The sequence below is a fragment of the Dendrobium catenatum genome, unplaced genomic scaffold (assembly GCF_001605985.2).
Source record: "Dendrobium catenatum unplaced genomic scaffold, ASM160598v2 fragScaff_scaffold_220, whole genome shotgun sequence".
Taxonomy (NCBI): Eukaryota; Viridiplantae; Streptophyta; class Magnoliopsida; order Asparagales; family Orchidaceae; genus Dendrobium; species Dendrobium catenatum.
The window spans coordinates 705,161-729,447 of record NW_021318682.1 but is presented as its reverse complement, the minus strand read 5'-3'; the positions used below and the strand labels follow the sequence as shown (position 1 = coordinate 729,447).

At 34.0% G+C, this 24,287-nt stretch overlaps 1 protein-coding gene across 1 annotated transcript; it reads left to right on the top strand.

Annotated features, from left to right (window-relative positions):
* Nucleotides 1-361: 361 nt before the first annotated feature.
* On the top strand, nt 362-24,025 carry LOC110099783 (serrate RNA effector molecule). Its single transcript, XM_020827062.2, has 12 exons — nt 362-776; nt 854-942; nt 15,681-15,729; nt 19,465-19,539; nt 19,720-19,794; nt 19,920-19,967; nt 20,180-20,248; nt 20,325-21,128; nt 21,229-21,277; nt 22,726-22,985; nt 23,066-23,263; nt 23,561-24,025. Exons 1-12 carry the CDS (start codon nt 442-444, stop codon nt 23,619-23,621), a joined length of 2,112 nt encoding a protein of 703 aa, XP_020682721.1. The 5' UTR covers nt 362-441; the 3' UTR covers nt 23,622-24,025.
* Nucleotides 24,026-24,287: the final 262 nt, after the last annotated feature.

Here is a 24,287-nt window from a genome sequence, read left to right as displayed (position 1 = left end):
CGCACTCTTCACCGTAATGAACATACCATGCTTGCAGATTGGGTCAACCCGGTAACCCGACATGTCGGATATGAGGTTGAATTTTCTTCTCATTTAGACATCCCTACATATGAACATGCAAGTGTCTCTTTCCTTTTCACATGTAGTTACTGGTTCATACTCTGCCCACAACCACTTACTCCTAAGGTGTGACATTGAGCGATGTATGCATGCTTAATGGATGATGAGAGATTTATATATTTTTTGGCCTTATTTAAAAATTGAATAATATAGGAGCAAGCAGAAAAAATATAGGTGTTATTAAAAACGTAAATAGAGAAAAATTAAAGGTTACCTAAAATAATAAGCGAAGTTGGTTAAAAATATATATACACGAAACAAAAAAGTTTCTGCTTCGTCTCCTAGGGTTTCTCAGATCCGACAGCTATCTCCTACTCTCCCATGGCGGAGGTAATGGACGCGCAGGATGCCCTAGATCGCCCGGAGAGGCAGCCTTCCCCTGCTGACGGCTCTCCACTCCCTCCTCCTCCTCCTCCCCCGCGGCGCAGGGAAAGGGATTCTAGGGAACGGAGGGACGACTACTACGACTCGAGGAACCGCTCTCCGCCGCCGCCCCTTGCATCGAGGGATAGGGAATACCGTCGTCGGAGCAGCCTGAGCCCGCCTCCTTACCGCGAGCGCCGTCACTCTCCACCACGGCGCTCCCCGCCGCCTGGCGGTTTCAAGCGCTCTCGGAGGGACGACGGTGGTTATGAGCGGAGGAGAGGAAGCCCTAGGTCGATTTCTGATTGCAAATTGACTTCGATTATGACGAAGAAGGACTTTTATCTTATTATTGCGTCGACATTTGCAGGTATGGATATGATTATGGAGGTTACGATCGAGGTGTAAGAGGCGGGTACGAAGAAAGGTCTCATGGTCGCTATATGAGTCGTCCCTCAGGTTATCTTTTGAATCAGAATCTTCTGTTGTTGTTGAATATCTCAAAAGTTCTTAACAGTAACCTGCGCATCAGTTGGGCCTTATCTCTGTAATTGGTTGGAGAGAAAACAAAAAAGAAGAGAAGAAATGATGCACGTCGTTTTTCTCTTGGTTGAAAGTTTTAAGAACGGATGAACATTAAAATCATGTTTTCTCTTCTTGATTGAGTTGAAAGAAAAGAACTGTTATAGTTTTCCATAGATATCTGGCAAATTTTCCAATTTTTTTTGGGAAATTTCCAGGTTAAAAATCATTGCAGGAATTTTTTTTTTAAGCAGCTTAGCATGTATTTAGTTATACTTCCCCGACTGGAATCGAACCGTTACTGTGAGCTTTGTTTATTGGTATTTACTATCCAGGAAAGTTTTTGGTCTTCTTTTTGTCCTTACAGCATTTTCCTGAAATTCCCGAGCAGTAGTTCTTTCACACTTGTAATTATTCTTGTATGCTTAACTGAATAGCTTACTATATGGTTGGGCCTGATCTGTTGAATTGCTTTTATGTTGTTTAAAATGATAAACTAGTAACAAGGCTATGAGCATTGACAATAGGCTTCCATATTAGTTCTTCATGTTCTTAGGCCAGTTCCTTGGCCCGCCTTTTTATTTGTGTGTTGCCATGAGCTCTTTGAAGTGATTGTTGAAGCTTTTTAGCGATGCATGGGATTTTTATTCAGTGTTCTATAAACCTTCTTTCAAAGAGCTGGAAACTGCTTATTTCAGCTTATCTTTTGGTCTAGGGGAGCTAACCTTGTATTTTTCATGAGATAAAGGGCCGTCAACGTTAACTCAATACTGAATCCAATCGACATAGAGCAATGTTTCATTGCATATTTTTTTTAATGGAACTATGAATCTTTCTGCATAGAGTTGGAAACTGCCGAGCTGCACATGTTTTTGGGTGAAAGAGGTTCAACCTTGCATTCCTTTTGAGACAGCGAGTCGAACTTGGCTCACCATTGAATCCAATCTAAATAGAGAAAAGCTGACATTGATACGAAGGAAAACATTTTACTTTTTTTCAGGACTATAATTAATCTGATTACAAAAGATAACATAGTTGTGATTCTAATTACTTGTTAGTGTGTAAACTTGATATAAATGACAAGGCAAAAATGAAACATGACAGGCAAACCAAATTGATTCCCAAATTTGGCATCTCATATTTTAGTTAGGATTTCTATTGATAGTAATAGTTTTTAATGAGTGTGATCTCCTTAACATATTTTAAATTAACCATGAAGTTAGGATTGCCATATTTTCATTGGACTTTAATATTGCTTAGATTTGACGTATGTCCCATGCTCTATGGGTTATTTGGGTAGGTCATTGAAAATATTTAATACATTACTGTTTATTGATTGATTATGTATTGAAATATTCATCATTATATATAATTGTATGATTGAAGCTGATGTCTATCACATCCATTTTATGATAATCGTGTGAACATGTTGTTCTTTATTTTACAGAGGATATAGTTTTGATTTGAATATGCTTTTTTCGTTGACCATGCTTGCTCAATAGTTGAAAATATAAAATACTGTAAGGCACATGAGAGAGTTGGGTTTAGTACAACTTTATAGATTTAAATAATATTTGTATAGATATTTGATTTATTTTCCCTCATCCATCTGATTAAAAAAATGTAATATAGTTGTTATTCTTAGTAATAACAGTGTGGTAGTTTTGACGTAATTAACATGGGAAAATGAAACATCATAAAAATTCAAATTGATTCTTTGAGTGTAAGGTCTTTTTTGTAAGGATCTTTGTAGCCATTAATAGTTGTCATTGGTTGTAATCTCCTTCATGCACGCAATTTTTTTCTAAACCATGAAGTTAGTATTACCACGCCTTATTTAACTTTTGTGCCTCTTGATTGATTGGATCTTGAGTCATGCGCATATCATAATCATTTAACTCTAGGCTTGAAAGTTATGTGCAAAATATGCAATTCATGTGCATAATCATATCAATAAGAAGTTAACTTTATTTTATGGAGAATGTAGTTCTATGATTGTGTTTGTTGACCATACTTGTTAAATAGTTGAAAAAATGAGATGTTAAGGCACATGAGAGTTTTGGGTTTAGTTGAACTTCATATAATTAAATAACATGATGGCATATCTCGATATATATTATTTATTTATATTATTTATTGGTTTTGATAGATAATATCACCATTTTGGGTTGAAAAAATGGGTTTAGCATTGGTGCTTCTAGCCTAATGTTTTCTCTTTGTTCCATATTCTCTACAAATGCATTATGAGATGAGGTTTAGGCATTTAGCTAGGTTCAAGTGATTAATGGAGGATTCCCAATCATCCTTTAACATTTTTTTCTTCAAGTTCCTGTCTTTGAGTCTCTTATTGTAGATAATATATACTAACGAATTCATCCTCAATATTGACAAACGATTTCTCCTCTTTGTATGCACTTGGTTGTACGTGCTCCAATTCCATTCACATCCAAATAATCCCAAAACTTTCGTAGCGAAACATTGCAATTATGGAGTGCCATCACCAAATTGAATCCGCCACTCTATTAAGATTTACATAAATGAATATAGTTAATACTCAAAGAACAATTTTTAAATAAATGAGTAAAACAACAAATAAAATTACATGAAAATCATTTGGAAATAGTGTTCTAAAAAACTTTCTTTATTCCCAAAGGTATCAAGTGCATGTCAACATTTGATCTTTCAGTTGCATTAGTTATGAGTCTATCCATGCAATGATACAATCCTAATTTTATCTCAGAATTCGTAGACTTATTTTTTGCATATTGATTTTGCGGGTTTAAATAATAGCTTACTGCATGCAAGTTTCAATGAAGTTATAGCTCCCACCTATCATCAATAATATTCCAAATTTCCTTATAACTTTCCTTTTTGTCCTCGAAGTTGTGGACAATTATTTCTTTTGCTTCATCCATAGCATTGCATATGAAACTTATAACAAGCTTTTTCTCTGCATCCATCATTCTCAAAACTTTTACTAATGTCGAGTGTTTGTGATTGTGTACAAGATACTTTGTCAAAATCTGTTATTTAAAACAGTCTTTCTAACCTCTTTCCCCTCAGATTTTTTTGTTCATTCACAACTAAACAACTGTGTAGAGATAAACACAAACTCCAAAGGTTTCCTAGCATCCAACATACTCTATAATATCAAGTAAGCGGTGAAAAATCTTATTCTTGCAGGCCTAAGAATTTCTATCTTTGAAAATTTCCTCATAAGTGTCAAAACTCAAGAATAGTTGTAAATAAATTTAGTTATCTTCTTTGTTTTGGTCAGTGCATTTTTGTGTTGAGGCAATTCCCAAAGCTTCTCTAGAATGAGATCTATGCAATATGCGGTACATGGAATGATGGAATCCAATATAAATGTTTCCTCTTCTTCATAGGTTTAGTGTCTGTAGCCTTGTAAGCACTATTATTATCTGTTACCAATTGAACTACCAAATGCTCTCCAACCTCCTCAACAGCTCTGTCTAGTAATGCAAATGTGAACTCAACATTCTTAAGCTGATCAGATGCCTTAATTGATTTCAAAAAGATAGCATCGTAAGGATTATTGATCAGAATATTTATTAAACTTCTCTTTTTCACATCTGACCAACCATTTGACATAATAGTTACACTTATTTGGGCCCAAGTGCTCTTAATTTTCTCAATGTTTTTTTTTTTTTTTTTTTTTCAGTATTACCTAGCTCCTTCAAAATTCATGTTCTTAAATCATATATTGATGGAGGTTTGAACCCCTCTCCCATATGCTCCAATTGACCGAATCATGTTCTAGTAAGCAGGTGATGTTGCAAGTTGCAACATTAAATAAGATTGCATTTTCGTTAAAGAATCTGCTTATATACATACATACTCTTTTATGTGCCTCCCTGGCATTCTTTGGGGTCATCCTTTGTGCAGTAGGAGGCCTATCCTCTGATGTTTACACTATGTTTTGATTGTACCCCTATATAATATGGGTTGCAATGAAGAAGATGAATCGTGACTGCAATGCTCACTTCTATAATAGGAGCCAACATCAACTATGTCCTTCAAATTGCTTTTGTGCAAGATGCTTTGATATGACAAACTTATTTATATATGTTTTTTCTTCTCTCTAACTATATCAGACACTTTAGCGTATGGTGCAACATTCTTGTGAGACCCAGAAAGGTGCTCCTTCATCCTAGTTACACCACCTTTTACTACTTTGTCACAGTAATTACATTTCAAATATATGTATGATTTGTTGCTGCCTCCCACATCCACTTGAGTGCTATATTTCCATGCCGGATCCTTCATATGACCTGATGCAATTTTATCTCTGCTTTTGACCATTCTTTACAAAACCCTACAGTAAAATATTAAATCTTTTCATAAAATATTGAAACTCTCACAGAATTAGGGCTTGAATGCATTGGCAAACTTGATGAACTGTGGGCAACAAACCCCTCAAAGTAGAGCTTTGAATGAAGTAAACTCAAATTGGAGTGCATGTAACTTGATTTTATTGTGAATGGATACTCTATAACCCAAATATGAGGGTTCAAATTTATAAATGCAGCAAACATAAGTCTAAGACAACCAACTTATCCTTATGCCCATTCAGATTTTTCACATAAGATAATCATGTCTACGATGAGTTGCTCTTATATATGCATACAAGATTTTTGCTCAATGCTAAGAATCACTTGAGAGACTTATTTAGATTATAGTTAAATGATGAGATTTTAATTGAGAAAATAAATAGCTAAAAAATATCAAATTAATGGTTGATAATATATTATTAACAAATAAACTATTTTTTTTTGTATTAACTTTCCTCTAATCCAAGGAGAGACTTAGGTTACAGCTAAAGAGATTAGGGAAGGGAAAATATTCTTTTTTATAGCTTCTATGAGGAACAATAAATCTCACATTAAGATCTATGCATAAGTATATCTACATCTTGGACAACACTTGAGAATCATCTTTTTAACAAGATTAATTTTCTATTAAAATTATGGAGATTAATTTTTCTTTCTAAAATAAATCCATATAAAGTTCTAAACATATCATAAATATCTAAAGTTTCCACGAACATAGAATTTTTATATTTATCCACTTTCTCATCCATAAATATCATTCTCATGTGTCCTCTCAAGTACACTTAAGCAGTCATCCATGATTGACGGAGAAGAAAAAAAAAATAACAAAATATATATGGAATGAAAGATTTCTGATTATTAGGGGTGTCAATTCGGGTCAGCGGGTTGGGTTCAGGTCGAACCCGAATTAACCCGGCTCTAAATGGGTCAACCCGAACTCAACCCGTTTTTGTAAACAGGTCAGCTTTTTCAACCCGAACCCAACCCGTGCGGGTTGCTGGGTTGACACGACTCGACCCAGATTTTTGAAATAAATCTCAAATGCCTGGGTTTCCAGTCGCTACTCCCGGCGGCGCAGCGGCAGTGGCAGTGACGGAGCAGCAGCAGAGCAGCGGCAGGGCCAGCAAGCTACAACAACAGCACGTGACGCTGAGCCAGGCAGCCAGCGACGCGATGCTTCGGGTTCGGGACGCGCACCGCGCAGGCGCGCACGCGCGAGACTCGACGCTTCAGGACTCACGTGACTTAACAGCCGACGCTTCGGACAGGGCACTCGATGCTTCGGGCAGGGCGGGCAACAGATCCGGGTAGAGGATTTTCGGGTCAATTTCGGGTTGCCGGGTCAACCCGAACCCGACCCGTTTTTTGAAACATGTCAGTTTATTGAACCCGAACCCGATCCGTTTCACAAACGGGTTGACCCGAACCTGGATTTTTTCGGGTCAGGTTTCGGTTCGTGTCAAAAATTGATACCCATACTGATTATATAAGATTATCCTTGATCTTGATTTTGTTGCAAGAAAAAAAACTCTATATAAAAATTGAAAAATCCCTCAACGAAGCATGTGAATAGCAACATACCCAGGATTAAAAACATGAAATGGGAGAAACTGCTGCAGAGAGCAAAAGATGACTTCTGATCAAACCTGGAATGTCGTCGAACGTTCCTGACTTCCAATCCAATTGGGCATGTTCAAAGTAGGCTGTACCTGCGACTCTACCTACGAACGTTTGGAGGTGGCAATTAAGTTTTTAGCGAATGACTGAAACTCTACCTGTGGTGCTTTACCCGAAGTCGAAGAGGAGGAATGCAGGCGAAGCCGAAGTGCCGGAACGCAAGCGAAATCAAAGAGCATTAACGAAACGAACGGAAGGAACAAATGAAATGAACGATATTAGGTTTAGGTTTTAAATAAGCCTTTTTAGAGGTGAACGCCTCGTTGAAGTGTGGCGAGAGGCGCGCCTCTGCTGATTTGAGTCACGTGCCTCGCATAACATGGTCGAAGCGCTTGCCTCGACTCTTCACGGGACCGAATTGCACTTAGGCGCGCCTCTTGTTGCACAATTTTAAACCATGCATGTAATATAGGCTGTTATTTTTTAAAATATATAGTATTAAATGTCCTTTGCATTTATTTATTTATATTGTATAGGTATAAATATGTTTGTTTATATCTGTATATGTTTGTTTTATGTAGGCATGGGCGTGCATACATATAGATATGATGAACTCTCATTGGAGGATAATTATTAATTTCCTTTTTTTATATACTATTTATATAGTGCTCAAATTCAACTTCTCCCCATTTATTTTGTCCTACAACATGAAGATTACTTGTGGATAAAGTTTCATCATTTTTTGTAATAATTTACCCTTTATCGAGTATGTAAAAAATGAAGATGATAAACCAATATATAACTTTTTTTTTTTATTCAGCTTTTACCCCTATACTATTTCACCATTAAAAAAAGGCCAATTTATGTTAAATATCATATATAACTCATGGATTTAATTCTTAGCGTCTAAAAGTTTTTTTCACTTATACTTCATGATTGTCTTTTCATACGATTAGAACCATTCATCGAGAAAAATTGATTCATTTTATTGATGATTGGATAATCCTAAAAGTTCTTGGTATCATGTATTCCACTTGATCTAATAATGTTAAAGAGAATGGAAGATGTTGATCTAATATTTGAATGCCATTAGAACAAAATCTAATTAGATGAAAAATGGTGAGGAAAAATATCCATTCTTACATATAAGTATAAACATGTGCACCACAGACACTAATAAACTATTGAATGCTTCCACTTTTTCCTTACCAAAATTGTGAAAATAGTGTCATTTCCCTATTCGACAACTAAGCTAATTTCTTTAGTGCTAAGTAGGAGGTGCAATTTACTTTCACTTTTGAGCAATTAAACGTACATTTGATATAAATACTTGGAAGGGATTTTGATAGAAAATATGGTGGTTGGTCTTTAATGGGGCTTAAAACAACAACAACAACAACATCAAGCGTTTATCTAGCTGTGGGGCCGGTTACATGAATCCTTTTTCTCCATTGTGTCCTGTTAAGGGTCAAATTCTCATTTAAATCTAATAAAGAAATGTCATTTCTAATATTTTCTACCCAAGATTTTTTAAGTCTACCTCTACTTTTCTTAACATAGGCCAAATATAATACATATAATCTCCTAGTCGGGGCATCGGGAGGCCTCCGTTTTATATGACCAAACCATCTAAGGCGACTCTCTCTAATATTATCTTCCACTAGAGCTACTCTAATCTTTTCACGTATATGCTTGTTCCGTATCCTGTCTCTAAGAGTAAAGCCACTAATCCACCTGAACATCCTCATCTCTACAACATTTAATCTAATATTATGTATCTTTTTTAATGGCCAACATTCTAAACCATAAAGCATTGCAAGTCTCACTGTCATTTTATAAAATTTTCCTTTAAGTTTGAGGGGGGACTTTTCTATCACACAACAAGCCTGATGCATTCCTCCACTTCAACTATCCTACTTGAATTCTATTAATAATATCCTCTTCTATTTCACCGTCACTTTGAACAATAGATTCAAGATATCTAAAACATGTACTCTTATGAATGACTTGATTGTCCAAAGTTAGAATCCCCCACCAGATCTATTACCACTAAAATTGTACCCCATAAAATTCGGTTTTAGATCTACTCAAACAAAAACCTTTAGACTTTAAGGTTGACCTTAAAACCGTAAAAAAATTTATACTCGTAGAGTAAGAGATTGGGTTGAATTTAACTAATTGAGGATAAGTATCAGAAAATGTTAGGTAGGAAGGATAGAGGACATGCACTCATGCTAAGATTTAAAAGAGGAAAAAATAGAGCTTGTGGAAACAAAGAGTTGAAAGAAGATATTCAAGAGGAGAAAGATGAAACTACTGATAATTAACAAGGTTGGGTCGGATTGCCATGCTTTTAGTTAACTTTTTAATAGCTGGGATTGGATTCTAATTTTATAATTTTAACAATTAGTGCTAGGAAGTTTTTGACCTTATGGATGATAGTGTTCAAGATTTTAAAATGTAGGAATTGGCTTCATAATTTGTGGTTGGGAGAAGTATAAAAGAAAATAGTAACTTTTTTAAGAAATGATTGGATCCAAGATGCTTAAACAACAATCGATCAAACTCAAAGCCCAAAATAAATATGCATGGGTGAATGCACAACTAGCTTTGGGTTCATGGGAGCACATTTGGCTATATTAGGCAAAATAAGCTATAATTGTCTTGAGCTTGGTTGAACAAAGGACTCTTTAAGTACAACTTGTTGAACAAGGTACTCTATAAGCACAACTTCTTGTTGATTAAGATTAATGCAACTTCATTAGTTAGTTTTTGGAGTTCTTGAGCAAGCTGGGAAGCAGGCTTTATATCTTTTAATCAGTTAGGAAGCAAATAAAAGATTTGTTTGATTGTAGGTGATGCATGAAAAGCATGGATAATATTTCACGTTACATCATTTTAGTTATATTATCATTATATTTTATTTCTTAGTTCATGTTTATTATTTATTTATGTTTTTCTTTATAATTTTTTTATGTTGTAATTATAACGGGCGATGTTGTTGTGCAACAATTTTTTATTTTGATTATTTGGTCTTTTATGTTGTATATTCTTTTATATTATACTTAGTGGGATAAAAGGGTGGTTGTTGTTGTTGTTGTTTATTCTTTTATTATAAATAGACGTCTAAGGGTCATGCAATAGTGAATTATGATTAGAAATGAAAATTTGAAGATTTGCATTTCGCTTGCATCACCTTAATCCATCTAAATTTTTTTCTTCTTCAATCTTCCTCCTTTCTCAACTTGTTCTAGGTTTTTTTTTCCTTTCGCTTTGACTATTAATTAGCCTAATTTCATTTTGGGAATCATCATTAGCAACACATCGGGATCATGATTTGCAATGCAGCCATGGAATTCTCGATGGTATGGCTGTTGGTTTCTCTTTCATATGCCATGTTACCATCGTAATTAACATATCTCCTTAAGAAGATCCTCTAGGACTCATAATTAACCCAATCAAGCCCTAAAACCAAATTAAATATCTCACCTAAACCCTTCTTTTCCTCTTCTCATCTCAATTTGATTTTTTTTTCTGTTTTATGTAAAATGGTTTCAACCCCCACTTCCAATACATCCCATTCCTAAATTAGTTTCCAACTTTATAAAATACTAATTAAACCATTTTTTTATTACCCTCCATGTTAGTTGCTTAAAACTTGATAACTATTTTGACAAAACCTTATTAAAAATTCTAGTTATAGGGCTCCTTAGCCTTCTCAATCATATAAAAAACAATAAGATAATCGAGCTCCTTCTTATATTATAAGATAGGTTATGAACATATTCTTTCTAACCCCATCTTTCTCTACCTTACGACCCCTACTCTTCACACACTCCCCCCCCCCCCCCCCCCCCCCCCCCCCCACCCCCTCTCCCCCCTCCCCACCCCCCACTTCTCTTCTTTTTAAACTCGTTATCTCTTTCTTTTTTTTATTTTTTTCATCTTCAATCTAAACAATTGACCCTGACCCTAGATTTGAATATAAATTCATAATAAAGCTCATGAAAAGCTTACAAAGTAAAGAAGTATATGGATCTTCTATATATATTTATATCATATCAAGAATAAAATTACCTTGAGGATGAGATGAATTTCATTAGTTTGACATTATAGTAAAAGACCTTTTGATTCTTCAAATAGTATTCAGGCCTTGTTTGGGATGGCTTTCTTAATGATTCTTAAAATAACTTTTTAGTACAAAAATTAAAATTTTTGTACTAGAAAGCTGTTTTAAGAAGCAGCAAGAAAGCCGCCCCAAATGAAGCCTCAAACTCTCTGGAGTCTGGAGTAGAGTTCTTTGCACCTTGGGTAAATTTATGTAGGAGAAGCTTTGATAATATTTCATGCTATAGCACTTGATTGAAATTATCATCGTATTTAATTTATTAGTTCCTGCTAATTATTTATTTTATTTTTTTAGTTACCATCAACATTATTTTGACATGTCAATTTTGTATAAAATTCGTTATTTAGTCTTATTTTAGCTTTTTCTTTTATTATCAATAGCGGTCCAAGGATTATTTTAATAATGAATTATGTTTTAAATGACAAATTGAAGCTGCACGCAGCATCTTCTCTGAGGTTGTGTGCCAAGTTTCTTCTGTTTCCCTCTTCCTCAACTTCTTGATGGCTCTTGTAACTGCAGTTATTTTGTTTTAACTCTACAAAATGTTGTGAGAGTAGTGCAGATGACGGAGAGGTGATAATTCATGGGAAGTACAGGGAGATGTCATGGTGGTAGGAAAAAAACTAGTGTCAGGATGTTCTTACCTAGTTCACATTAGTACAACTTTAAAATCATGAATTGTCCCATTAATCACATGTTTGTGAAAAAAAAATTATGTTACACTCCATAATGCATAATGTTTTTGTGAGTCTTCACATTTTATAGCTTTGTTCTTAAAACAATTATAAATATCTTCATTTTTTTGTTTATTGTTCTATGCCAAAATCCAAATTATATGGACATAAAATGATGTAGAATGGAGAGTGTGATAAAAATTAAAGATCTAAAATTCAATCTCAGATTTCCCTTAATTAATGTGAAAGAAGGGAGAGAAGAGAGGAATTAATTATCTCCTTAATTGGGGCCTTTAATTAGGAAGGAAATCATTAGGATAGAGGGGAGAGAGGGGCCGGCCAAGTGAGAGGGAAGGATGAGGTGTCTAGGTTCAATGAATGTGAATCAAGCAATAATTGGGATTGAGAATTAAATCTGAAATTAATTTCAGATTTGGAGGGGCATCCTAAAATGGATTTATTAATCCGGAAAGGATATTGAAATTCAAATATATTTGAATTCAATTTAAGAAGCTTTCCAAATTAACAATTGACTAATTTAGGAAAGTAATCAAGAGGCTATTTGAATTTGAAATTCAAACTTGTGGATGAGGAGGGGCCGTCGGCTTCAAGGAGGGGAGAGGTTTAAGAGAGGGAAATTAATGCTTACTTGAATTATAATTTTAAATTAGGAAGGATTTATTTAATTCCACCCCTATTTAAAATTCAAATGGGCATGAATTTAATAACTTTCTTGAAATAGGGATTCTCATTTTAGGATACAAATTCAAAATTCAAATTTATTTGAATATGAAATTAAATTGTTCCCAAAATAAGAAGGGCTCAAATTGAAAGGTTTTGAATGCAAGATTTGAATGGGTGGAGCCAAGAGAAGAGGGAGGAGGTCTGGATTTCGGTGGGGAAGGGGAGGGTTGTGGGGAAGGGGTTGCCGGCTAGGAGGTGGTGGTGGGGTGGAAGGGTGGTAGAAAACTGGCGGTTAAAGGAGGGTGGGGGATTTAGAGAGAGGGATAATGGAAGAAGATGGCCGGTGGAGAAAGAGAGAGAGAAGGAGATAGGGAAAGAAGATAAACCGTGAGCCTGGACACATCCTACGGCTGACGGGTGATGCGATACCCTCACGTAGAGACTTCAATCTCGAGCCTGGACGCATCCTGCGGCTGGTGGGTATTACGCTTCCCTCACATAGGTATCTCACCAAAGTTCTTCCCAAAGAACAAGAGTGCAGCAATTTTTTTTAATAATCTATCATTATCTAATACAAGAGCAAAGACTTATATATATAGGCCTTAAAAGAAACTAAAAGACAACTTTGCCCCTTGGGCTTACATAAGATAATACCCTTAAGTAAGGGTAAAAACAAAAAATGCACAATTAAATAAAAAAATACAATTAATAAACTAAGATAAAATTGAGGGATCTCGGCCATCGGTCTTCGTCTCTTCCTTTGATTCGCACCTACCGTCGGATGTCCGCATCATAAAATCTTCAAAAGTTGGTACAAATGTCTTAAAAATTTACGCTTTGGTCTTCAAAGTAATTATGTATGTTTTTTTTTTTTTCATTTAAATTCTAAGTCAAAGATAAATTAATTACACGTGACTTAAACTGTTAAATACTACCTGTCATGAATTAAGCTATCTTATGGAAAACAGTTTCAATGTTTTTCCATGGTGGTAATAGGGGGGAGGGAAGAGAAATTAGGGTAGATTGCATAAATGTGATGGAGGGGAGGAAGATAGGGTGTTATACAAGTAGTGGGACATGCCATTAGAGGTGATGAAGAGAGATTTAAGCTACCTTAACCCCTATTCTTGTAACACTGCTTTTGCATGCAGTTTAATGTCTTAAATTTTAGTATTGATGTTTCTATTTAAAAACAGAAAATTATTGAATTAATTTCTTATCTGTGATATTTAAATTCTGAATTTTCTTTTGTATGAAAGCTTAGCACATCACATTAGTTGCATTAGAAAACCTAACCCACCCTGCATTAACCCGCATCTAATTGGTATCAGAGTTATAGTTGTGTAATCATGTCAGCTAAAAGTGGTCCATTTAATTTTGCTTATAATTTTTTTAATTAGTTATTGCAATTTAAACAGAATTGGGAAGGTTATGGTTCTAGACACTACAATGTGATTATCATGAGGCTCAAAGTTACATTCCAACATTTGATGTTAGATATGATCTTAAAAAATTTTTAGGGTGATCAATAGTTTGTAAAACTTTGTTGGACACTATCATTTATTTGATTATGAAAAAGATAAATTGCTGAAATAAAATAATGGGACGGGCTCAATTTTTCTGACATAGTATTTCAAGTAAAATACAATTAATATTGACTGACATAAAATGTAACAAATATTCATTGTTTGGTGAATATCAAGGTAAATTCCATACTTGATTTCAGAGTTGTGAACAAAAAGATTATATTGTGAACTAAGCTATAATTCACTAAGAGCACTGAGGTTTCAGTTAAGTATATGTGTTTTATGGTTTGTTACTAGCATTCTATTGGGTTGGTTGAACCTGTGCGGATTCCTAAGGAAAATTCAGTTACATTTCATCTGACACCTATTGGAACTATATAAACGCAAGAATCATTACTATTTGTTGCTATAATGTGAATTTATATCTTTTGATTTTGAACATGAATCTGCATCTACAATAGAATATAATTATGAGAATGAAGTTACAATTAGTAATAAATGAGAATTGGATTTTAAGAGTAAAATTGAGTATTATATCATTTACGAACCTAAATTTCTTATGGAAATTGGACATGTGTTAATGTAAAGATAACTAATCCTATTTGATGGAGTTGATAAATTAAATGAGCAATCTTAAATAGTAACTTTGAATGAATTGTTTATAGATATTTTTCCTATATTAGGTGACCTGATTGATGTCGATTTTATTTTTTGTTATTGGTTTAATGTCATACTAATTCTTAGAACAAACCTCATAATGGGAGCTAATTGTAGCAATATTTTAGGGATTTTATTAGTAACGACATCATTAAAAAAACCTAAAATTTAAATTTTCATCTATTTGGTCAATCCTAAAGATGCATAATTCATTTCAAGTAAATTCTAAACCCATTTGGATTAATTTTTTTTAAGAGGTTGTTCGGTTATAGATCCATATCATAAGTTTATGATTTTTCTCCTTGCAATTTCATTAGCATTTCATTTTCTAGGAATTAGTTATAAGTCATTATTAGTATTCCACTATTCAATACAATTAATTTTACTTCGTAGTAATTTCATTACTTGACTTATGTTATATTAATCATTTGCATGATTTGTCTACTTTGCTTGAGAATATTTGTAGCAAATAAACTAATAATTATGACAATTGTAAGCTTTTTGTTTGACGTGAAGATAAGTATGTGGAATTTAAGCCCGTGATAAGATGATAGTGCGACTAAATCCAAAAAGACTTGCATATGGAACCTTTAAGAAATTGAATGCAATGAAGGCATTACTATTTAAAATTTTGCAACACATTAGAATTGATGCTTACAAATTCAAAATTTTAGTATAAATTCTTTTTTTTTTCTGTGTGTTTGATTTAATCTTATTTCATCATGAGCTTATAACTAGTAAGTTCCCTTTAAGTATCTTGCTATATTGTATGTGGAATAAAGGAAAGCAATGGATTTCCTATTTGGCTAATGACAACTAGCTGTTATCGAATTGGTTAGCTATTTGTTTGACTTTTTGTATCGTGCTACTTACAGCTCTTCTAATTCTATTATCTAAGTTCTTGGTCTAATATGCCCTTATGTTCTGAGATAAAGATTTGCAGAACAGGGTATATTTATTACTCTTGAAATATTTGAATCATTATCTTATAATATTTTTTCTATATCATATCTCATTTTTTTGTGTGATTCTGTAGATTGGCCTGATGCAGGGAGGGGTGGTTTTGATGGCTCTCAAACTCAAAGGTTTGTATTTGCAGTTTCGTAACATATAAATTGTTAAGCTCCTCCTATATTTGTATTATGTTAATTTTTGCTGTTCTCTTTGAGTTCTATCAAGCAGTCATTGTACTTTGTTAAGTATTTTCAACATTGTTGATTGGCTTTTTGATTCCCAGATCTTCCATTTTATCTTAGTTTTTATGGTTCAGAGGTTTTTGCGTTTTACATTTGGCATTTTCCAGTCATTTTTCTACTAATGGCTTTGGAAAAATGCCTGTCAAACATCTGGTTTAACAATCTTCTTTTCTCAAGGGTCAATCTTTTTTCTTACAATATCATCACCTTGTGCAACACTCAACTATATTGAATGTTAAGGGATTCATTGAGCAAACACCAAATAGTTGGGATAAGGCTAATGATGATATAACGATGTTCTCATCACCACCTTGTCAGCTGTTGGTCTTTATCCTAGTTTTTTTCCTTTTTTTTGTGCTTTGCCTTTATTAACACATAGTTATCAAAAGCATTCATGTGTTTCCTCTTGATTCGTTCTAATCGTTTTCATAACTCCCCATGTTTGGCATATAAATAAGTTTAAAGCATGACATGCTGAAACATCTTTGACACAAACAATTTTGACAATACTTTGAAGTTTCCAACATTACATATATTAATATATGATATGAATATCAAGAATATATATAATTATGTTAATATATATCACTTATGTAGTTCATCATGAAATACATATACAAAATTAGTTTCCATGCATACGATAGACTTTTCAAGGTCTCTAAAGAAAGTGACATAAAAATGTCCTCATCTGAAAGAATAGTTAACTGCTACTCAAAGGGTACATTAAATGGGCAAAGTTTTAAGTATAAGATGCCTTATTTTGGCACAAATTCTTGCAATTCCTAGGTGAGTGCTGATGCATGTGCAATATCTATTGAACTATTGTGAAGATGAATTGAGTTCTGATAGGAATGGATACAATTTCCTCAAAATAAGTGAATGAAAATAAGATATTAAGAAGAGGAACACATCAAAACTCTTATTGTTGCAATATATATGAAAGAAAACAACAAGATACAGTTGGATATTCAATTGGATTTGGAAGATCTAGCTCTTCCAAATTCCTAGCCGACGACTAGAGCCCTCACAACCTAAAAAATTCTAATTTTAGCAAACTCAAAACATACTCCTGAAATCACCCTATTGTTAGCCTTAAATAGTCTCTCTTAATTCCCTCCTAAATCAGCTCTCTTTCCCTAAATAATCCTCTCTTATTTGACTTCAAATTAGATCTTTTGCCCTAAATAATCCCTTCTAATTATAATTAAAACTTTCCTAAACAATTCCCCCTTGATTCCTCCTTTCTTTCCCTAAATAATGCCCTGTTAGATTTTGAATTCAAATTAGAACTCTTGCCCTAAATAATTCCCTCCTAATTATAATTAAAAATTTCATAAATAATTCTCCTTTGATTAAGAACATTCCTAGATAATTTCCTCTTGATTAGAAAACTTTCTAATTCCCTCCTAATCAAATCGGCGGTTCCTCAAGTTCCTCTACAAAGGTAGGTGAATAAAGAAAATTATGCAAAAAAGAGAAAGTATAACTTAGAACAATTCTGTTTACACCATTTTTATTTACCTGCATCACACCCTTTCTGCTAATATAATGTAATACCATAAATAATGCCTGTCATTTGAATTCTAAATCTTGAATAAATATACAATAAAATTGAATAAATGTTATGCCTTAATCATAACATTGAAAGACAATAGCAATGCAATTGATTAGTTGCTGTGTTAAAATAAAAGCTACATACAAATACTTCTTTCTAGAGTACTTTGCAGGACGGGATTATACCCAAATCTTACGTGTATAAAAAGAAAGGGCTCGTTGCCATTTAGTAATAAAATATTCAAAGATTCAATTTTAGCATAGATGTTTATGCCAAAATAATAATTATTTCTTTTGAGAATAGATGGAATTTTCCAAAAATCATTCATATAAATCTATGAAGCACAAATACGTCAAGATACCATTCGTGTTTGCATTTGATATGTTTAATGTGTGTAAAATTATGTCAGATATTATTTCTTGCCAAAATCAGAGTTGATCATGAATTGAGAGATACAAGAAACATAAGGGATACAGTAAGTATTTTTCTATGTATTTCAGATACTATCAATGATTCATTAGTTAAAATCCTGTATTAGTTAAAATCCTGTATTGACGCCCGTAAGTTTCCTTGCTCCCGCTTGTTCACTCAAACCCCGATTTACCTACCAGGGTGCCACTACAGTTGCATGTGATCTTCCATCTCATCAAGCCTTCATGCATTGTTCCTCATTCACTGAGCCTTCTCCGCTATGATTGTTACATTATTTATCAAATTTCTCATGCATTCTACACTTCTCATCTTTGGATAGATTTTTTTAACTGCACAATTCTCTCTCTTTTTTGTTCAGGCTTGGCTTTAACTTTCCTCTGTTATACCTAATTTGAATTCTATGATTTTTCTTGGTTTTTCCTTCTCTTTTGAGCTTTTTTTTTTACTTTAATGTGCACAAATCTTCATATTTAAGGTTTTTCTCAAAATAGTTTTGATTTTTTAAATAATAAATTTTATATTAATAATTTAGTAAAAAGTTTATGTTATTAATAATTTTATATTAATAATTTAGTAAAAAGTTTTAAATAATAAATTTTATGTTATAGGTTTTTCTATGATGTGTCTTGTTTTTCTTTTTATGGTTATATCATGTCACTCTATCCTTGTTGCATTGCATTCGTGTCCATGTCTCTTGTTAGTCTGTGCTTTGTAGGTACATACATGAATGCTAAAAGCCGTTGCTTAAAAATTATGAATAAGCAAGAAGGTGAAATGGAAAGTTAAGTTATTTTATGAAGAATTGCTTAAGTTCCTAGAGTTTGTATGCATTTATGTTTTGATTATGACTTTTTTATAAATTTTATCATTTCTTCTATCATTTTTGCATTCATTCTGGTTATTTTTTGGTAGTGAATGGCTACTGCAAAACTTAAGCAATTTATTATCAGATCCTGCTGAATTTTCTTCATCTGATTGCTGTTTGACACCATTTGGTCATTTAAAATTACATATGGTTTTTATTAAATTCATATATAAGGAAGTAATAACTAGATACTTTTAGGCATAATCAAATTGAGAGAGGTAGGCAGTGGATGGAGGGCAATTGGAATTGGGCAGATGGTAGCTATGGCTCTTAGAACACTTTTGAGGAGAAAATCAAAGACCTATTTTTATGAGAAATAGTTATTTGACAAATTTTGAAGATTAAGATTTACTAGGGCTAAGAAATAATACGATAAAAAACTTAAAAGCTTTAAAAAATAAATAATGGTCAGCAATAGGACCTTAGGTAAATTTCCTTATTTATACATATAGATTGTTCTGAAATAATATAATAGGATGTTCAAAATAAAGATGCTATTATAAATTCTTACTATCAAGTGGACACTGGACAGTTAAACATTTCAACTTTTTTTATCGTATGTGATGGATACATGTGTTTCTTAACTCTTGCTGACTCTGCTTACAAAACCCTTAAAAGATACTAGTCAAACTATGTAAGGTTGATCTATGCACTGATGAATTTTTATTTGGTTTTGATGTAATATTTCTCTATGTATTGTTTTTTACGTTCTGCTTATTGGATTCCATTTTAGAGAACATTTGATATATAGTCTCTCTATTTTGTGCTCTAGGGAGGGTTTGATGACATACAAGCAATTTATTCAAGAACTTGAGGATGACATATTACCAGCTGAAGCTGAAAGGAGGTACTAACTAATTTTGCTTCTGCATGCATATAGTATTATGCAGGTGATCATGCTTTGTAGATATTGCTATTTCTACTTAATAACATGATCATATTGCTTCTAGTGCTTTTTGACTACTCTGTTAATGCTGCTTTATTTATATTGTTATAGTTTAAGTTTACACATCTGCCTGTTATATAGGTATGAAGAATACAGAACGGAATACATTTCAACTCAGAAGCGTGCTTATTTTGAAACTCATAAGGATGAAGAATGGTACATCTGATCTCTCTTTTATGATGCAACTACATAACAATGATAATGGATGTTTGTTCCTGTTTTTTCTTTGTTGATGGTAATATTAGCACTGCCTTAAAAGTTTTACTTCGTCTTGTTTGTAGGTTAAAAGACAAGTATCATCCCACTAATTTAGTTGCTGTTATTGAAAGGTTAGTTATCAACAATAGATATTTGGACAAAGGAACTGCCAATTGTGGATTTTTTTGTGCCGTGATTCCATGTCATTTCATCTCTTATAATCTTGACGTTGTTGATCTGGATCTGGTTTTTCTGGAGAGCCTCATCATTTGATTCACTCATCTCTACTTTTCGTTTCTTTACTTGACTAGCTTTGTTTCTTTTTCCAACTACGACCTTGCAGGAGAAATGAGAATGCAAGGGCTGCTGCAAAAGAAATTTTACTTGATTTGCAGAGTGGAACACTAGATCTGTGAGTTACTTCAGTATTTCTGTTGTTACCTTTTCCAGAGGTGTCTTATTACAAGCCTCAATGTTTTTATCTGCAGTGGTCCAGGTTTGACAAGTTCTAATAAATCTGGAAATGCAAGTGATCCAAACTCTGAGGATGAAGCAGATGTTAATGGTAAAAGGAGAAGGCATGGCAGAGGTCCAGCAAAAGAAAATGATTTATCTACTGCTCCCAAAGCTCATACAGTCAGCTGTGAACCTAGAAGAATCCAGCTTGACATTATACAAGCTCAGGCCTTGGTTCGTAAAGTTGATACTGAAAAGGGAATAGGAGATAATATTCTATCCAGCACTGATCATGATAAACTAGATGGTGAGAATTCTCATGGTGGATCTATGGGGCCTATTATAATTATTAGGGGTTTGACAACCGTCAAAGGTCTTGAAGGTGCTGAGCTTTTGGATACACTTATAACTTATTTGTGGCGTGTCCATGGCATAGACTACTATGGCATGTCTGAGACAAACGAAGGAAAAGGTCTTAGACATGTAAGAGCTGACAGCAAAACTTTTGATGGATCTAACGTTCCAGGTTCAGGAGCTGACTGGGAGCAAAAACTTGATTCATTTTGGAAGGAAAGGTTGATGGGTCGGGACCCTTTGGAAATAATGACAGGTAAAGAAAAAATTGATGCAGCGGCTGTAGAAGCTCTAGACCCATATGTCAGGAAAATAAGAGATGAAAAATATGGTTGGAAGTACGGTTGTGGAGCCAAGGGCTGCACGAAGCTATTTCATGCTGCAGAGTTTGTTCATAAGCATCTTAGACTGAAACACCCAGAACTTGTAATGGAGTTGACATCAAAAGTGCGGGAGGATCTCTATTTTCAAAATTACATGAAGTAAGGCAGATTTTCTTATTTATCGCATTTACAGCATTCTGGACATTTTATCATTTTTTTTGGGTATTTGCTTACTTTGTGTGCTTCCTTTCTTTTGCAGCGATCCTAAAGCGCCTGGTGGTAATCCGATCATGCAGCAACTTGCACCGGTAGGATTCTTCAATTGAGAAAATTTAAATCAGCTAAATATTTTATATTAGATAATCTGGTTGTCATTTAAATTAAATTATAAAGCAAATGTAGCTTTAAATACTCGAGCATAAACATAAAATGTTTGTCACATTTTTATCCCGATCTCACACTCTCTTCCCTTGTTCTATTTCTTCCTTCTCGCCTAGCCTTGTGGTGTGTGTGAACAACCTATGGCATTGAATTTTTAACTGTTTGAATGATCTGTGAACAACGAAGTTTCTCTTCTACTATACACTTCACTACCTTGAACTTAATCGCATATGATAACTATGAAGCTGCGGAAGTATTTACTTTTACTTTGGCCACTCCTGTCATTGCGATCTGCATGTACCTTAGGAATGGGCATGTGTTTCAGGCTTCATGTTTGGGATGAGTAGCAAATTAAGAAATTCCAAATTGTTGACAGTTTTTAAAGCTCTTGTAACTAATAACATGATAGAGTTCTCTCTTAAAACAGACCCTTATGGACATTGCATTAATGAGTGTCAAATGGAAATATGAAGCTATGAATTCTATTTTCTTTTAACATTAGAATTTAATAAGCTTGCAATTTAGACAGAAAATTATAGCTATATGATTGCTAATTTATTTGTCATTCCAAATCTATGTACTCAATTTTAGCTCTATTTTTTATTTTTAAATCATTTTCAATTTTGAGAATTTTGTATGTTATAGTGTTATCTTTTTGGAGCAGCAGCTAATTTGTGATAAAATTTCTTCTCTGTTTTCTTCTGCTGTGTTGTGCTCTGCTTAGGGGTTTAGAAGGGATTGTTTTGAGTTGATTACATGAAATGCTGTCTTAGGCAGGCGGTTGTTGCCATGCTGTTGTAATTCCTTGTAGAGTGTCTACTCCAACGGTCACACTTAATGAATAGCTTTAAAGGCTCACGTAGCTTTGTCCACCCATAAATAGTTTTTAGAACTAGTCCCTTTAGAGAAGTGAAGCAATTTTATATATTTTTTGTGTATATAACTATAAAATTTTTGATAACTTGCTATTTTTATGAATCCATGCTTTTTATTCATTTCACCCTTGGTTTACTATTTCTTCAACCAATGACTTTCTAATTATTGGATGCAAAGTTAATTATTTAAAGCTTGCTGTCGAAATGATGCATACAAGAATCACTGAACTTTGAGGATATGAGTGATACATCAGGCATTCATTTTTTTATTAGATTGTTTCTTATATTGATAGGCTTTCATAGTGTACTGTGCTACCAAATTGATAGAATGATATTTTTTTTCTCTATTACTGTTTCTTCTATCTATAATATCGATTAAGACTGACATTGCTGGATGTGTCATGAAGTATATATATACAGGCACACACGTTCATAGATAGTTTGTGGATACAGCTTTTCTTTAACTTTTGCTTATTTCCATGGTAATTATTTTCTTTCAGAAGGACAAGGCGCCAAGAAGAAGGTCAGTTTTAGATGGTCGGCTGAGAGATGAACGTGGTGGTGGCAGAGACAACAACAGGGGTGGTCAGCCTGATGATGAGAGGATTGACCGGAGTGAGAATTCTCCTTCTCGTGATGGATCTGGAGGGGATGATCAGCTGCATGATGCATATGGTGGACAAGGTTTGCATGGGGCTTCTCCCTTCCCGTCTGATATACCACTTCCACCACAAGTTTTGATGCCAGTACCAGGTGCCGGGTAGGTCAAGGGTTTTTGAGTTCTCTTTAGTAGTTTCTATCATCAGTGAACTAGAGTGATTAACTATTAGTTTTTTTTAGACCTCTGGGACCTTTTGTTCCTGCTCCACCCGAGGTCGCCATGAGAATGATGAGAGAACAGGGTGGGCCATCTTCTCTTGAAGCAAATGGTGGCCCTCGAGGTAGAAAAGGAAGGTCTGGTCCAACAATGATGGGGCCTCCTGGCCCAATTCTGGGTATTCCTCCAGCATTTCGACATGATCCTCGTCGCATGAGAAGGTGAGCTTGTTTCTTTGTTATGGTGATATTAACAGCTCGAACATCCCATGGTAACACATGCAAACATATAATATATAAGATTAAATATACCAGTATTTATTGTAGTGCTGCTTCTACTAAAGAGCATTTTCTTATTCGTTCACTTTATATATATTGAAATCTTGTATATACTTCTTTCTGGATTCATATTAAAGGTAGTTTCATCTAAATTTGAAGCTTGTTTTTAATGTTTTTTTCATTTTGTTTCTGAAAACATTCATTCATACAATTGATGCAATGATATCTTTCTTCTTGCAGCTACCAGGACCTTGATGCCCCCGAAGATGAAGTGACTGTCATGGACTACAGGAGTTTATGACCCCCTCGAAAGCCTGTTATGTATGTTGCAAACTGAGTCTTTTGTAGGAGATTGTTTATTAGTGTGCCTTAAAGCTTATGCAACATTCAATATGATACACAATGAAAGCTTTTGGGTAAAGCTTAAATCTTACGAATTTAGTCTACAGTCGAGAGTGAGAGAGATAGGGGGTGGGAGAGAGAGAGATGTTAGGAATTTGGGCTTGGGAGACTTGAAAGCATTTAGTGCCAGTAAGTCTAGTTGTGAATTGCAATAGAAAGTTAAATTTGTAATGGAATGTTGATCTAGCTTTAGAGGGTGCTTTGAAGCAGGACCGTCTTGTTGTATAGACTGGATGTATCATGACTAAATGGCTCTGTGATCATAATTTTAGTTTATTTAATGACACCGGAAGATCTCAAAAACCTCCCAAATTTTTTGAAATGGTTGTTTTTCTGTGTTTTGATGGTTCTTTCTGTGGATGTTTATGGAACCATGCATAGAGTTTAAGTTCTTGCATTGCATGAGACTTGTTGCCTCATTTTCTGCTGCTCAACAATTATCAGGCATTACCTTTATCTTTTTAAGCTGAGCTACGAATTGCTGTGGAACAGTAGTAGCTTTTTTATTTTTAAAGGAATTGTGAATTTTATAATTTCTTATTTTGGCTTTGTTTGGAATAGTTTT